Source organism: Hemiscyllium ocellatum, chromosome 43 (assembly GCF_020745735.1).
Source record: "Hemiscyllium ocellatum isolate sHemOce1 chromosome 43, sHemOce1.pat.X.cur, whole genome shotgun sequence".
Lineage (NCBI taxonomy): Eukaryota > Metazoa > Chordata > Chondrichthyes > Orectolobiformes > Hemiscylliidae > Hemiscyllium > Hemiscyllium ocellatum.
Window position 1 is genome coordinate 28,954,895 of NC_083443.1, and position 16,079 is coordinate 28,970,973.

Sequence of the window (16,079 nt, forward strand, 5' to 3'; positions counted from 1 at the left end):
TCAGGTGGTGATACACATTGCCTCTTTCTTCATTCCTGTATTCAGCTCCCAGGCTGCTTTATACATATAGACCCCTACTCCACTGATACTGATGAGAAGGCTGGTGAGAAGAGGGAGTGAGGAAGTCCATTCATGTGTGGAAATGTTTCTCAGCATCAGTATGTCTGTCTTTGCAACTTCAAATATGTTCATGGTCAGGGCTGAGCTCAGCAAGGTGCACAGGAAGACAAGAAAATTCAGCAAACACCCAAGCAGCAGCACCAAGGAGAAGAAGCCCAAAAAGATCAGACTGGACCAGCTGCCCGATGAGAAGATCTGAGGAGTATCAGGATGGAGAAGGCAGTACAGCAGCAGCAGCGGACAGGTATTAATGTTACACGTGTAGTAGACATCCACCACCGACGACTTGTGGTCTTCACACATCTCCTGGATCAAAATGAGGTACGTGCTCTTGAACATGAGATTTAATACTCCATAGGCGTATACCAGAGCTTCATCGGTGAAGTTCTGAAGCCCTGAGCAGGAACAAATTAGATCAAGTTTAGAAAGCTGAATAAAACATTGGAAATGGTTTCTTTTACACTTGCACTTTCTTAAAACAGACCTGCAATGATTAACTTTGAAGTACAGTGGTGTAAAAGGCTAGTTAGAATAGCATACTCTTCTTCAAATCTTACCTGCAAGAGCGGAGCACAAAGTCACCAGCAGTACCAAGAAAGCACTGTTGGACGATGTTCTTTTCTTCAACTTGAATATTTCTGTCAATGCCAAGGTGGCCAGGGGTGTAAACTGTCTGATAAAATTAAACCCTACGGAGTTGGAGCTGGTCACAGCCCACAGGGTTAGCACTGAATGAAAACTAAAACAAATAGAAGGAAGCAGGAAAATCTCTCCACTCTCCAGTGAGTACGGCTGGATCTTCAACAGTCTGGCTTGGCTCAGCAATTGCAGCACCACAACGGTCAATAATGCCTAACAAAAGATAACACAATGAAACAGTACTATGCAGAGATGAACTTGGATTTACATGCACTTTGCATGTCTCCCAGGAAGTCTCAAAGAATTTTGCATGCAATAGATTCCTTAAAAATGTAATGACCGTGAAGCACATAAAGTGGCTGTTTAATGCAGAGCAAGATCCCACAAATTACAATTACATTAATTGACAGCTGATTTGCTATTCTTAGTGTTGTTGAGGAAGATAAAGGGGACTTAGAATAATACAGCACAGTACAGGCCCTTCGGCACTCAATGTTCTGCCAACCTTTTATCCTACTCTAAGATCAAACTAATCTACCTGCCCTTCATTTTACTACCATCCATGTGTCTATCGAAGAGTCGCTTCAATAGGTCATTGAGGGACTGGATGTTTTCTATTAAATTTGTTTAGAGATAGAGTTAAAAATCACACAACACCAGGTTATAGTCCAGCAGGTTTATTTGGAAGCACGAGCTTTCAGAGCGCTGTTCCTTCTACCACCTGATGAAGGAGCAGCGCTCCGAAAGCTAGAGCTTACAAATAAAATTCTTCTGTGGCTGAATACTTCGACTCCTCTTCCCACTCCACCACAGACATGCAGGTCCTGGATCTCCTCCATCGCCCAATCCTAACCACCCAATGTTTGGAGGAAGAACGTCTCCTCTTCCACCTTGGGGCCCTGCAACCACACGTGTTTAATGTGGATTTCACCAGCTTTCCCATTTCCCCTCATCCATTTTGGGCGGCACAGTGGTTAGCACTGCTGCCTCACAGCGCCTGTAGACCCGGGTTCAATTCCCGACTCAGGCGACTGACTGTGTGGAGTTTGCACGTTCTCCCCGTGTCTGCGTGGGTTTCCTCCGGGTGCTCCGGTTTCCTCCCACAGTCACAAAGATGTGCGGGTCAGGTGAATTGGCCAAGCTAAATTGCCCGTAGTGTTAGGTAAGGGGTAAATGTGGGGGTATGGGTGGGTTGCGCTTCGGCGGGTCGGTGTGGACTTGTTGGGCCGAAGGGCCTGTTTCCACACTGTAAGTGTAAGTCTAACTTATCCCAGTCCCAAACCTCCAACTCTGCACTGTCCTCTTGACCTGTCCATCATCTTTCCCATCTATCTGATCCACCCTCCTCTCCGACCTATCACCTTCCTACCCACCTTCATCTACCTATTGCATTCCCAGCTGCCATCCCCCTAGCCCCACGCCCCTCCCATTTATCTCTCAGCCCCTGCCCGGCTCATAAACCTCACTCCTGATGAAGGGCATATGCCTGAAATGTCGGTTCTCCTGCTCCTCGGATGCTGCCTAACCTGCTGTGCTTTACCAGCACCACACTCTTGACTCTGTTGGACTATAACCTGGTCTTGTGTGATGTTTAATTTTGTCCACTACAGTCCAACACGGGCTCCTCCACATTCTGTTTAGACATGTTATTGCATAACTCTAGAGCAGACAGAATGTGAATCCAGACCTTCTGGCTCAGAGGTTGGGACATTACCACTGCAGCACAGGATCGAGGGTGCTTCTGCTATAAATTGTTGTGTTCTGAATTGGCTATTTAGCCCAATGCAGAATCCATAGACTCAGCCACAAACAGAGCAGCTGGTGCTTCCTAGGTTGAGTGAATGCATTGTTGGACATTTGTGTGCTCCCTGCATTGTCCCAACTTCACCCCTGCACATTCTCATTGTGTTTGCTGCCCTCCCAAATGAATTGGAGTTGCCGGTGTTGGACTGGGGTGTACAAAGTTAAAAATCACACAACACCAGGTTATAGTCCAACAGGCTTAATTGGAAGCACACTAGCTTTCGGAGTGTCACTCCTTCATCAGGTGAAGGAGAACTGCAGTGCCTGTGTAGAATATGGACAACAGCTGTCCCTGCGTATCATACAGAGAACCGCTGTCCCTGAGCATAACACAGAGAACAGCAGTCGCTCAGTTTAATATGTATCACAGCAGTCACTGTGTCTATTCTCAGGAACAGCAGTGTATAGTATATAGAACAGCAGTCTCTGTGTACAATACACAGAACACTTTCACCTGATGAAGGAGCGTCACTCCGAAAGCTAGTGTGCTTCCAATTAAACCTGTTGGACTATAACCTAGTGTTGTGTGATTTTTAAGTCCCAAATGAACTTTTGTGTATTTTCGTTGGTCATGAGCCTGTGTCCTACATACATTGGCGAGCATCTGTTCGATCTCTTCAGTGCTGTCTTCAGGACATCCCTAAAGTGTTGCTCCTATCCTCCTGGGAGTCTCCTGCCACAAACGAGCCTCTGGATAGAGCAACTCATTCTCAGCACCATCCCACAATACTTAAAGAACTGACACACAAACATGAGAAGGCCGAGTGAGAGCCAGAGGCCCTGTCCCTAGCTTCTCTGTTCATGGCACAGAGTAACCTCACGTGCCATCCCAGAGTACTTTCACCACATGGTCTCCAGCAGGTTCACGTGGATTGCTCAATGCCCATCTTCCCAAAAGCATTATGGGAATGGAGCAATAAACTTGCCAATAATGCCAACATCATATCAATGGAAAGCTGAAAGCCAAAACAAAACAAAAACAATACAAAACTGCTAACCAATTTCAGAGCATAAGCAGGGACATTCTTCTTTGACTCCAAAAGGTGACGATGATCCAAAACACCTGTAAAACATCTACAAACCATCGTAAAAAGACAGATTGACTTACTTATCCGCATTAACCCAATAGAAGTTGTTTAAGTCGATAGAAGCCTCAATATACAGACGAGAGGAGTAAACATGGGGGACTATGGAGGAAAAAGCAAGTAAGTAGAATTAATTCAGAGGCCCTATCGAAAAGTCGGCACAGGTATAATGGGCAGAATAGCCTCCTCCTGTGCTTTATAGTTTGATGATTCTCTATTACATGGGTGGAGGGTGGGAGGGTGGAATTCATTCCCAATTTTTTTTAATAGTAATGACAGCAGAGATAAAACGACAGGTCCAAGAGCGAAGTACGGCTGACTCTCCTAACCTGACAGACAGCGATGAAAGCAGGGAAGCCGAAGCGGTACTGGTTGATGAAGACCCCATTGAAGAACTCGGAGAAGCCGGAGCAGAGTGTGTAGACAGCCCAGAAACCCAACAACCAGCTGCCGCACAGGAGCCAGCGGCCAGCAGAGTTCTGCACAGGGACTGCCGCTACCATCCTGGGGAGACCAACTGGCATGCAATTAAAAATTAACTTCAGACTCATTTATAATGCAGCAGCAGGCGAGAGGCAGTCTGCACTATCTGCATAGACCTTTAATCCCACTGCAGTCAATGATCTACAGGGTACTGATCAACATTTAATAAGAAAAAAAGACCTGGAAATCAGAAATGGAAAAAAAATGCTCAAAGCACATGGTTCATCCAAAATCAGTTAACATTGTGAGTGTGGCCTGATACGAAGTTATAAATGCCTGAAGAAAAGGGCAAGGATTGAATTTCATATCACACCTTTAATCACTTCAGCAGGTCCCATTTTGTCTATCTTTTCAGCATATTTTACATGACAATGGTAGCCATGCTTCATTTGGCTATGAAGCACTTTGCGTGACATAAATGCAGCTGGAGCTCCATTTCAGATGCTGGCGAGTCTCTTTTGCACTTGCAGAACTTTCTTAATTTCCTTCTGGAAACGTGGCATCGACAAGGCCATGGTGAGGGTGGGTTCGGATTATAATTTCAGCATCACTCAACATTGCTTCCTTGACGTGGAGAGTTTAATGTTAAAACGCAATACTCTCACCAGACACCAGCAGAGGGGGATTTGAGGGGAGGTACAGGAAGAATGGTGGTCGCTATTTAGAATTGAGGTGAAGAGAATGTCTTCACTCTATTGTGATTTTTTGAAATTATCCATATTAGCAAGGTGTGGCTTACTGAAACAGGAACAGTACTAGCTGGAGAAACTCAGCAGGTCTGGCACCATCTGTGGAGAGAGAAACGCAGTGAACATTTCAAGTGCAGTTAACTCCCATCTGTTCTGAGGAAGAGTCACTAGACTCAAAACATCAACTCTGTTTGTCTCTGTACAGATGCTGCAGACATGCCAGGTTTAACGATTTTTCAGAAGATTTGTAGCACAAGTTGGGGTTCTGGATGTAAGTTTGCTTGCTGAGCTGGGAGATTTATGCTCAGACGTTTTGTCACCATACTAGGTAACATCATCAGTGGGCCTCCAGTAAAACACTGGTGGCATGTCCCGCTTCTTATTTATGGGTTTAGGTTTTCTTGGGTTGGTGATGCCATTTCCTGTGGTGATGTCATTTCCAGTGGTGATGTCATTTCCCGTTCTTTTCTCAGTGGGTGGTAAATGGGATCCAAGTCAATGTGTTTGTTGATAGAGTTCTAGTTGGAATGCCATGCTTCTAGGAATTCTCGTGCGTGTCTCCAGCAGGTCTGCAAATCAACCTGACTTCAGGAGAGAATGCTGCTGGATGTATTAGTTGGTCTGAATAACAACAGTGTCAAACAGGCTTCAAGTCAATCCAGTATGTTAGAAACAAAATTCAATAAAATTTAGACGCGACCACCAAAGCTGGAAACAAGACAATTTATTTTACGATCTTGCAAGAAAGGACCCCAATTGCAGAAAGCAATTGAAGTCATGATTATTCAAACTACTACACAGTTATACTTTTGAGCTGCGTGAGGTCACCTCCCCCGACTCTTGCATTACCCAATCTCTCTTAGTATTTCACCTCTGACCATCTATGCTCCACGCCCATTGCCCCCTTCCCCAGGTTGGCAACCTTCCTCTCTGTAAGTGCTGACACACATTATTTTGTCAACAGTACATCAAGCTCTGGTTTAACATTTTATATCAATTCTGCTGGTACATTCCATCCTCGGACATTTCATTAACTTGTATCATTTTGTATAGCCCAAGCATTTCAGTTATCTCAGCTTTTTGCTGAAAACATAATGTTTAAAAACAACTTATTTGCTATAATAATTACACACTATGTCCTCACCATGTGCTTCCTTTGTCTGCTCTTCTCCCTCTTAAAACTGCTGTTGTTTTGACTTTTTTCTTCCAAAGTTCCAAGAAAGGTGTGTGATAGGGTAGAGGGCAGGAGTAATTAAATTACCCAAATGATGAATGTATAGTAATTAGAGATGATTATAAGACAAGGAAACTAAAGCCAGCTCCACAGGAGATCCAAAATAAACAAAAACAGAAATTACTGGAGAAACTCAGCAGGTCTGGCAGCATCTGTGGAAAGAAAGCAGAGTTAACATTTTGAGTTCAGTAACTCTTCTTCAGAACTAAAAGATGTAACTGAATATATCAGAATATGTAGAGCTCAGTCTTGACTGGGAAGGTTAAATAACAAGATAACAAGTGTGCTGGTTACAAACTATTAGAGCTAGGTTGACAGCAACACTATGATGTACACTTTGGAAACTCCACTGTAGAAAGGACATTACAGCCAAGGGAAAGCTGTGTGAGGTTTGTTTTAAAAAGTATTGCTTCGATAGATGTACTTATCACTGACAGGTGCAGCATTATTGCTCTTAAAAGTGTTAGGTCAATTTGAAGGACAGCTAACGGTCTGAATGCTGTTGTGTGTCTAGAGTCACATGTAGGCCAGACTGGGTAAAGATGTCAGATTTCCTTCCCAAAAGTACATTAGTGAACCAGCTGTTTCTTTCCCCCATTGATAGAAATTGATGATAGTTACCACACCGCCATTATTGAGACTGGCTTTCAATTTCAGATTTATTAATCAAATTCTGTGTGAGGATTGCAGATGTTGGAGATCAGAGTCAAGGTTAGAGTGGTGCTGGAAAAGCACAGCAGGTCAGGCAGCATCCGAGGAGCGGGAACATAGAAGTTTAGGGAATAAGCCCTTCATCGGGAACCCTCCAGAACTAGAGGGCTTAGGTTTAGGGTGAGAGGGGAAAGATTTAAAAGGAACCTAAGGAGCAACTTTTTCACGCAGAGGTTGGTACATGTACAGAGGAAGTGGTGGAGGCTGGTACAATGACAGTATTCAAAAGGCATCTGGATGGGTATATGAATAGTAAGGATTCAGAAGAATATGGGCCAAGTGCTGGCAAATGGGCCTAGATCAATTTAGGATACTGGTTAGCATGGATGAGTTGGACTGAAGGGTCTGTTTCCGTGGTGTACGTGTCTAAGAGTCTAAGTCTGTTCTGCCATTCATTACAATCATAGCTGATTTGATAATCCTCAACTCTGCTTTTCTGCATTACCTTCTAACCTGTAATTCCCTTACGATTAAGCAAGTTTTTCCTCTGTTACTTCTGCCATTTTACCAATTGGCGTCCTCTGGGTATTCATATTCCTGTCTCTCCATATGCTCTGTCCAATGCCCTAAATATGTTATTACACTTCAAGCCATTATCTTTTGTTTATGGCATCCTTTCTTTTTTTTTAATATCCATTCCCTTTAAAGCACTCAAAGCTACACATGAGAAGCACTATAGGAACATAAGCAAAATTGCTGGAGAAACTCAGCAGGCCTGGCAGCATCAGTGGAGAGAAAACAGAGATAATGTTTTGAGTCCCGTGACACTGCTTCAGATCTTCAGCATCCACAGTTCTTTGTTTTATTATAGGAGTATAAGGTGCTGATGATCTCCTGATAACTGTAAAAGACAATCAAATTTTAACTTTCATCACTTATACTTGGAAGGTTTTATAAAACAGAGTAACTGGCCCGAACGCAAGTTGGCTGTCAGAAACTTACTGCCTGCACATGAGCAAATAGCCCTGGTGACATCATGAACCAGTGAAGCCATTACTAAGGAACAATGAATCTGTATAGTGAACTTCACCATGCTTTGTGCATAGTAAAAATCACTGTCTGTGTATCACAGAATCACAGAGCCATTACAGTACAGATGGAAGTCATTCTGTCCATCGAATTTCCCTGGTTCTATTACCTACCGCCTACCTCCTGCTTTTTCCCAAAGCCTCTGCACACCATTTCCATCCAAATCATCATTCAGCATCTCTTCAATGCCTCAATTGAACCTGCCTCCACCACATTTCCAGGCAGTGTGTTCCAGATCCTTACGATTAGCTGTGTCAACTTATCTTTTCTCAGAGTACTTGCCGATGCAATACAGTGGTGCAGGGGTGTATGTGAACAAATGTGGAGCAGAAGGCAGGGACTGCAAGCTGCCTGTTGTGGGGTGGACTCCTTCACCTGGAGCTTCCTGCACAGCGGTAGGAGCCCAGAACAGCACTTTGTCAGCCCCTGGCAGCTCCTCAAATTGAATCCTACCCCAGAAAATCTTAATGTAAAGCAAAAGCCAGTGCATTGTTTCAGCTACTTTGGGGAAAAGTGGCCACTTAGAAGGAAGTGAAGCCTCGATTAGCTAAGATCCCTCAGATGATTCGGATCATTCGGGAGGCAGACGGGGTTATTGAGGGGAGTTACAGGGAGGTAGTCACTCCTAAGGTACAAGAAAAAGGCAAATGGGTTACAGTCAGGGGAAGGAAAGGGAACCGGCAGGCAGTGCAGGGATCCCCTGTGGTCATTCCCCTCAACAATAACTGTACCGTTTTGGATACTGTTGGGAGGGACGACTTACCAGGGGAAAGCAGTGGGGTACAGGACACTGGCACAAAGTCTGTGTCTGCTGCCCAGAAAAGAAAGGGGGAAGAGGAGCAGAGTTATTGGGGACTCCATAGTTACGGGGACAGATAGGAGGTTCTGTGGGGACGAGAGAGACTCCACGGTTGGTGTGTTGCCTCCCAGGTGACAGGGTTCATGATGTCTCTGATCGTGTTTTTGGGATCCTAAAGGGGAAGGGGTTGCAGCCCCAAGCCATGGTCCACATAGGCACCGATGACATAAGTAGGAAGAGAGATGGGGATTTAAGGCAGAAATTCAGGGAGCTAGGATAGAAGCTTAGAGCTAGGACAAACAGAGTTGTTGTCACGTCCACGTGCTAGTAAGGCAAGGAATAGGGAGAGAGAGGAGTTGAACACATGGCTACAGGGATGGTGCAGGAGGGAGGGTTTTGGATTCTTGGATAATTGGGGCTCTTTCTGGGGTAGGTGGGACCTCTACAAGCAGGATGGTCTTCATCTGAACCAGAGGGGTACCAATATCCTTGGGGGGGAAATTTGCTAAGGCTATTGGGGTGGGTTTAAACTAATCCAGCAGGGGGTTGGGAACCAAAATTGTAGTTCAAGTATAGAAAAGGTTGAGAGTAGGGAGGTCCGAAATCAAGTTTCAGGGACGCAAGATGGCACCGACAAGCAAGACGTTGGTTTGATGTGTGTCTACTTCAACGCCAGGAGCATCCGGAATAAGGTGGGTGAACTTGCAGCATGGGTTGGTACCTGGGACTTCGATGTTGTGGCCATTTCGGAGACATGGTTAATGCAGTGTCAGGAATGGTTGTTGCAGGTTCCAGGATTTAGCTGTTTCAGTAAGAACAGAGAAGATGGTAAAAGAGGGGGAGGTGTGGCATTGTTGGTCAATGACAGTATTACAGTTGCAGAAAGGATGTTTGGAGACTCGTCAACTGAGGTAGCATGGGCTCAAGTTAGACTCAGGAAAGGAGAGGTCACCCTGTTGGGAGTTTTCTATAGGCCTCTAAATAGTTCCAGAGATATAGCGGAAAGGATAGCAAAGATGATTCTCGATAGGAGTGAGAGAGACAGGGTAGTTGTCATGGGGGACTTCAACTTTCCAAATATTGACTGGGAACACTATAGTACGAGTACTATAGATGGGTCAGTTTTTGTCCAGTGTGTGCAGGAGGACTTCCTGACACAGTATGTAGACAGGCCAACAAGGGGCGAAGCCACATTTCGGGCAGCACGGTGGCACAGTGGTTAGCACTGCTGCCTCACAGCGCCAGAGACCCAGGTTCAATTCCCAACTCAGGCAACTGACTGTGTGGAGTTTGCACATTCTCCCCGGGCCTGCGTGGGTTTCCTCCAGGTGCTCCGGTTTCCTCCCACAGTCCAAAGATGTGCAGGTCAGGTGAATTGGCCATGCTAAATTGCCCATAGAATTAGGTGAAGGGGTAAATGTAGGGGAATGGATCTGGGTGGATTGTGCTTCGGTGGGTCGTGCTGTGAGGCAGCAGTGCTAACCACCATTTACTTTAGTGATAGAAAAGGATAGGTGTATACACTGGGCAAGAGTTACAGCTGGGGGAAAAGGTGATTACCATGTGATTAGGCAAGATTTAGGAAGCATAGGATGGGGAAGGAAACTGCAGGGGAGAGGCACATTAGAAATGTGAAGCTTATTCAAGGAAAAGTTACTGTGTGTCCTAGATAAGTATGTACCTGTCAGGCAGGGAGGAAGCTGTAGAGCATGGGAGCTGTGGTTTATGAAGGAAGTGGAATCTCTGGTCAAGAAGAAGAAGAAGGCTTATGTTAGGATGAGATGTGAATGCTCAGTTAGGGTGCTTGAAGGTTACAAGGTAGCCAGGAAAGACCTAAAGAGAGAGCTCAGAAGAGCCAGGAGGAGACTTGAGAAGTTGTTGGTGGATAGAGTCAGGGTAAACCCTAAGGCTTTCTATAGGTATTTAAGGAATAAAAGAATGACAAGAGTAAGATTAGCGCCAATCAAGGATAGTAGTGGGAAGTTGTGTGTGGAGTCAGAGGAGATAGGGGAAGCACTAAATGAATATTTTTCAACAGTATTCACTCAAGAAAACGACAATGTTGTCGCGGAGATTACTGAGATACAGGCTACTAGACTAGGTGTGATTGAGGTTCACAAGGAAGAGATATTAGAAATCCTGCAGAGTATGAAAATAGATAAGCCCCCTGGGCCGATGGGATTTATCCTAGGATCCTCTGGGAAGCCAGGGAGGAGATTTCCAAACCTTTGACTTGGATCTTTAAATTGTCATTGTCTACAGGAATAGTGCCAGAAGACTGGAGGATAGCAAATGTGGTTCACCTGTTCAAGAAGGGGAGTAGAGACAACCCCGGTAAGCCTTACTTCAGTTGTTGGTAAAGTGTTGGAAAAGGTTATAAGAGATAGGATTTATAATCATCTAGAAAAGAATAATTTGACTAGGGATAGTCGGCATGGTTTTGTGAAGGGTAGGTCATGCCTCACAAACCTTATTGTGTTCTTTGAGATGATCAGACAGGTAGGTGAGAGTAAACCGGTTGATGTGGTATATATGGATTTCAGCAAGGGTTCAATAAGGTTCCCCACAGTAGGCTATTGTACAAAATGTGGAGGAAGGGATTGTGGGAGATATAGCAGTTTGGATCAGTAATTAGCTTGCTGAAAGAAGACAGAGGGTGGTGGTTAATGGGAAATGTTAAACCTGGAGTCCAGTTACCAGTGATGTACCGCAAGGGTCGGTGTTGGGTCCACTGCTGTTCGTCATTTTTATAAACGACCTGGATGAGGGCGTAGAAGGGTGGGTTAGTAAATTTGCAGATGAGACTAAGGTCGGTGGAGTTATGGATAGTGATGAAGGATGTTGTAGGTTACAGAGAGACATAGAAAAGCTGCAGAGCTGGGCTGAGAGGTGGCAAATGGAGTTTAATGCGGACAAGTGTGAGGTGATTCACTTTGGTAGGAGTAACCGGAATACAAAGTACTGGGCTAATGGTAAGATTCTTGGTAGTGTAGATGAGCAGAGAGATTCGGTGTCCAGGTACACAGATCCTTGAAAGTTGCCACCCAGGCTGACAGGGCTGTTAAGAAGGCATACGGTGTTTTAGCTTTTATTAATAGAGGGATCGAGTTCTGGAACCATGAGGTTATGCTACAGCTGTACAAAACTCTAGCGGCGGTACACTTGGAGTATTGTGTACAGTTCTGGTCACCATATTATAAGAAGGATGTGGAAGCTTTGGAAAGGGTGCAGAGGAGATTTACTAGGATGTTCCCTGGTATGGAGGGAAGGTCTTACGAGGACTTGAGGTTGTTTTCGTTAGAGAGAAGAAGGTTGAGAGGTGACTTAATAGAGACATATAAGATAATCAGAGGGTTAGATAGTGTGGACAGGGAGAGCCTTTTTCCAAGAATGGTGATGGCGAGCACAAGGGGCCATAGCTTTAAATTGAAGGGTGTTAGATATAGGACAGATGTCAGAGGTAGTTCTTTTACTCAGGGTATGGAATGCTTTGCCTGCAATGGTGGTAGCTTCGCCAACTTTAAGTACAAGTAAGTCGTCATTGGGCAAGCGTATGGACGTACATGGAATAGAGTAGGTTAGATGGGCTTCAGATTGGTATGACAGGTCGGCGCAACATCGAGGGCCGAAGGGCCTGTATTGCACTGTAATATTCTATATGTTCTATGTTCTATGTGTGAGATGCCTTATTTCCCAGCCACCATCTATTCTCAAGAAGGGTCACTGGCCCTGGAGCATTAACTCTGCTTTCTCTCCATGCAGGCTGTCAGGCCTGCTGAGTTTCTCCAGCACTTTGATTTTTTTTCAGATTTCCAACATCTGCAGTTCTGTTTATTTCTGAAATACTGTTACTGTGACAATACCACCGTGCCACTGTCTTCCCAAATGTTTTTAGGGGAATCCTTGGAATATGTCAGTAAATGCTGTTAATGCCCAAGAATATATCAATTTTGAGAGAGTTGTCTGAGGGTAGTTACTGGGAAGCAGGGTGAAGGGAGACATTGGATCTCTAGGATGTTGCAAAAACATGTGCAGGAAGTCATTTGAGTTGATATGACAAAGAAAGAAAAATGACATTGCAGCTATTCAGCACCTTTCAGATCCTCAGAACTTTCCAAAGTATTTTTACAGCCAAAGGTACTTGGGCAGATTATGAGTGAAACATGATGATTTGTGTTGATTAGTCCAGAAATTGGCTGAGTTGTCATCTGTAGCTTCCAAACGGCGTCACTGTTAAGGACTGATTTTCTTACAGCACGTTCCAAGAATGCAACAACACTTCTTGGGAATGTCATTAAGGAATTTCAGGGACTTGTGCAAAAATTGATGAAGAATTCATGTTGATTTTCCAACACATGCAGAGTGTCTCAAGTCTGGCCCTCCAAAAACTGGATAAAATCAAAATTCTGCAGATCGTGGAAATGTGAAACAAACACTGAAAATGCTGGAGAAACTCAGCAGCATTTGTGAGAGTTAATACTTCAAGTTATATTAAATATATCCCATGATCTATATAAATACTGAATAATTCCAATATTTCTTAATAACGTTTTAAAGAAGTTCAGTATTGAATGCGATAGATTGGTGAGATGACATTTGAAGTCTTAACAGTTGTTGCATTAAGCAGAATTTATTGTGTTTGCAGATCAAAAGGTTCAGCTCCAAAGGTTGCTGAAGAATTCCTTACTGGCTAAGTTAAGGTTCAGTCATTTAGATTACATGCTGAATAGAAAATTCCTTAGCTTGCAAAAACAAGAATTGTTGTTAATATCTGCCATTCAATGAGATCATGGGCTGATCTGATTTTAACCTCAACCCTACATTCCTGCACATTTGTAAGTGACAATAACATGTAATATAATTGTCAATACAGATTCGTTAATACAGTAGGCTCATCCATGTCAACATGGTAAGCTATATGTGTTAAATATACAGGTTGAATGACAAGTGTGTAACATGGACATTTGTTCTGAAAAAGTGACAGGTCAGCAATATAATTGAAAACTGCTTTGGGGAAGTTGAAAAATGTCATAAACAGGAACTATGCAGATCAATCATTGTGGCTGGTGAAGGGGAGATGGCAAAATGCTGACAATAGCATTTAGATTTCTGAAACTAAAACGAAATACAGGGAGTATTAAATGGGTATGGCAGCATCTGTGGAGAGAAAAACAGTTGATGCTTCAGATAGATCTTTCATGGGCTCTGCCTTAAAAGTCTTTGTTAATGGTATGTTTGCATGTGCCTTTTCCATATCACTTGCACATCTATCTGTGTCGTTTGTTCACTTGTGATGGCCTGTCAAGGGGAGTATCCTTGATGGTTTCCTCAGAAAATTAGATGAGGCTAGTTCAATTGCAACATTTAAAAGGCATCTGGATAGGTACATGAATAGAAAGGTTTGGAATGGATATGAGTCGGCTGCTGGCAGGTGGGACGAGATTGGGTTGGGATATCTGGTCGGCATGGACAAGTTGGACTGAAGGGTCTATTTCCGTGCTGTACGACTCTATGACTCTATGTCACAAATACTCTTTCACCTCCTTGGTATCTCCCTCTGTCTTAAAAATTTTTTTTTTAATTTAAAAACTCTGTATCCACTGCCTTTTGAGAAAGGAAATTCTGACACTTAGAGAGAAATATTGTCTTATCTGTATCTTAATTGGCAACCCTTATTTTTAAGCTATGAACCTTAATTCTAAATTCTCCCAAAAGAGGAAACATCCTTTCAACATTCATTCAGTCAAATCCCTGCAAAATTATATGTGTTTCAATTAAGTACTTGTATTTAAGCTTTTGTATCTTCTGCTTGATGGAAGAGGTTGGAAGAAATTATAGCTGTGGTGGGAAGAGTTTTTGATCATGTTTCAATTAAGTCTCCTTTGACTCATCTAACTTTCCTTATAAGGCAATCAACTCGCATTACAGAAGATCTTTCATGACCTACAAATGTCCCACAGGCAACAAAATACTTTGAAGAATAATAACTGCTATAAATAAGATGCATGAGAATTAAGAGATGCATTAAAGTATGAATTTTAAGCCAGCTTAATTTTTCTTTTATGTTTCATTTCACTTCCCTGTTTATCTGTACTTTATAACTTGCACTCACCAACTTTAGAAGTTGCTGTTCCATCCTTTGGTGATTTTATTTCATAAATATACTTTATTCATAAAAAAGTATACACACACACACATTGTCACAAACAGCATTTGGTTCTGAACAGCTGGTGCCTCAAATGCATGCAACTATATTTTATTTCAGTTTCCTCCATTAGTGGCGTTTTACATCTATGTCATGTGTCATAAACATTCACCAATTGCTTTACACGTAACATAGTGTACTGTGTCTTAGTTATCTAGTAACTTTCAGTTGATGTTATTTTTAATCGTTTGTTAAAAGTTTTAAAACACAAAATCTGGCCATTTGATCCTTTTGAGTTGATGACTGAGAATTCAAAATTATTTTCAAAAATGGTAAAAGTAAAAGGTAGCGTTGTTTTATTTCAGACCTTCACCAATACTTTGCTTCTACTTAAAAGTTGTTGGTCTCTAAGGGGATCATAACAAGAGTTTGCTACATCTCATCTCCTCCCTTCAAAGTAAAACCTGTTGGCTTGACCATAGAATACTTGATTGACTTAAAAATAAAACACCAAGCACCTGCATACTTCCCCAATCGAAAGAAGGGCTGACTCCCCGCCCGACTGTTTGTTTTGGAACGTTGTGGATTCCATGGACCACATGTATATTGGTTGTGGGCGTTTGCACTCCTGGGTTAGCTATCGGAAAGACCTTCTGCTCTGTTTTTGGTTGCACTTCAACCGCATGCTCCTGATCATTGGGCACCCGATGCAGAGGGGAGAGGCAGCTCAGCAGATCTCCTTGTGGGTCTGTTCCTGGGCCTGGCTAGGCTGGCCAGCATTAACAGGTCTCTGCAGCGGGCCGAAAAAGGGGTCATCATGGCCAACTGCCTACCCTTCATCTGTGGTTATGTTTGTGCCCTGGTGTTCCTGGAGGAGCATATGGAGTCCACCAATACTCTCGATGCTTTTAGTGAGAATGGGCACTGCTGGTGGTGGAGTGCTTTATTTCCCCTTCAGTTCTATTTTGATTTTGTCCTCCCCTTCACTTCTTTCACATAGGCATTGTCCCTACAGGCTCTGGTCTGACACTGCTTTCCTGGCCACATGGGTATTTTTCCTGGTGGTGGATCTGTTGATAAAATAACTTTGCACATTTTTATTTTAACCAAGTTCTCACACACACACTCTCTCTCTCTCACACACACACACACACACACACACTCTCTCTCTCACACACACACACACTCTCACACAGGGTCTGTGGGGAAAAATAAGCACTACTGCTGTGCATGCGTTTTTGTTCATGGTTATAATTTGTCTAGAAAGACCAGGGAAAGAGACTAAATTGAGGCAGGCCTATTCACAAGCCTAAATAAATAAGAATAGCTTGGCAACTGAAAA

General features: G+C 43.4%; 1 protein-coding gene across 1 annotated transcript; it reads right to left on the reverse strand.

The window, feature by feature from the left end:
• Positions 1-4,150, reverse strand: si:ch211-248a14.8 (uncharacterized). Its single transcript, XM_060854136.1, has 3 exons — positions 3,977-4,150; positions 678-972; positions 1-515 (listed from the first exon to the last, which is right to left on the reverse strand). The coding sequence occupies exons 1-3, from the start codon at positions 4,148-4,150 to the stop codon at positions 1-3; spliced, it is 984 nt and encodes a 327-aa protein (XP_060710119.1).
• Between the last annotated feature and the right edge of the window lie 11,929 nt (positions 4,151-16,079).

Bases quoted from the DNA above. Each gene is read 5' to 3' on its own strand.
- si:ch211-248a14.8 (XM_060854136.1), bottom strand. From the start codon at position 4,150: ATGGTAGCGGCAGTCCCTGTGCAGAACTCTGCTGGCCGCTGGCTCCTG. The intron at 973-3,976 runs GTTAGGAGAGTC...ATCTTTTGTTAG, and splicing joins CTTTCATCGCTGTCTGTCAG to GCATTATTGACCGTTGTGGT. The intron at 516-677 runs GTAAGATTTGAA...GTTCCTGCTCAG, and splicing joins TTTGTGCTCCGCTCTTGCAG to GGCTTCAGAACTTCACCGAT.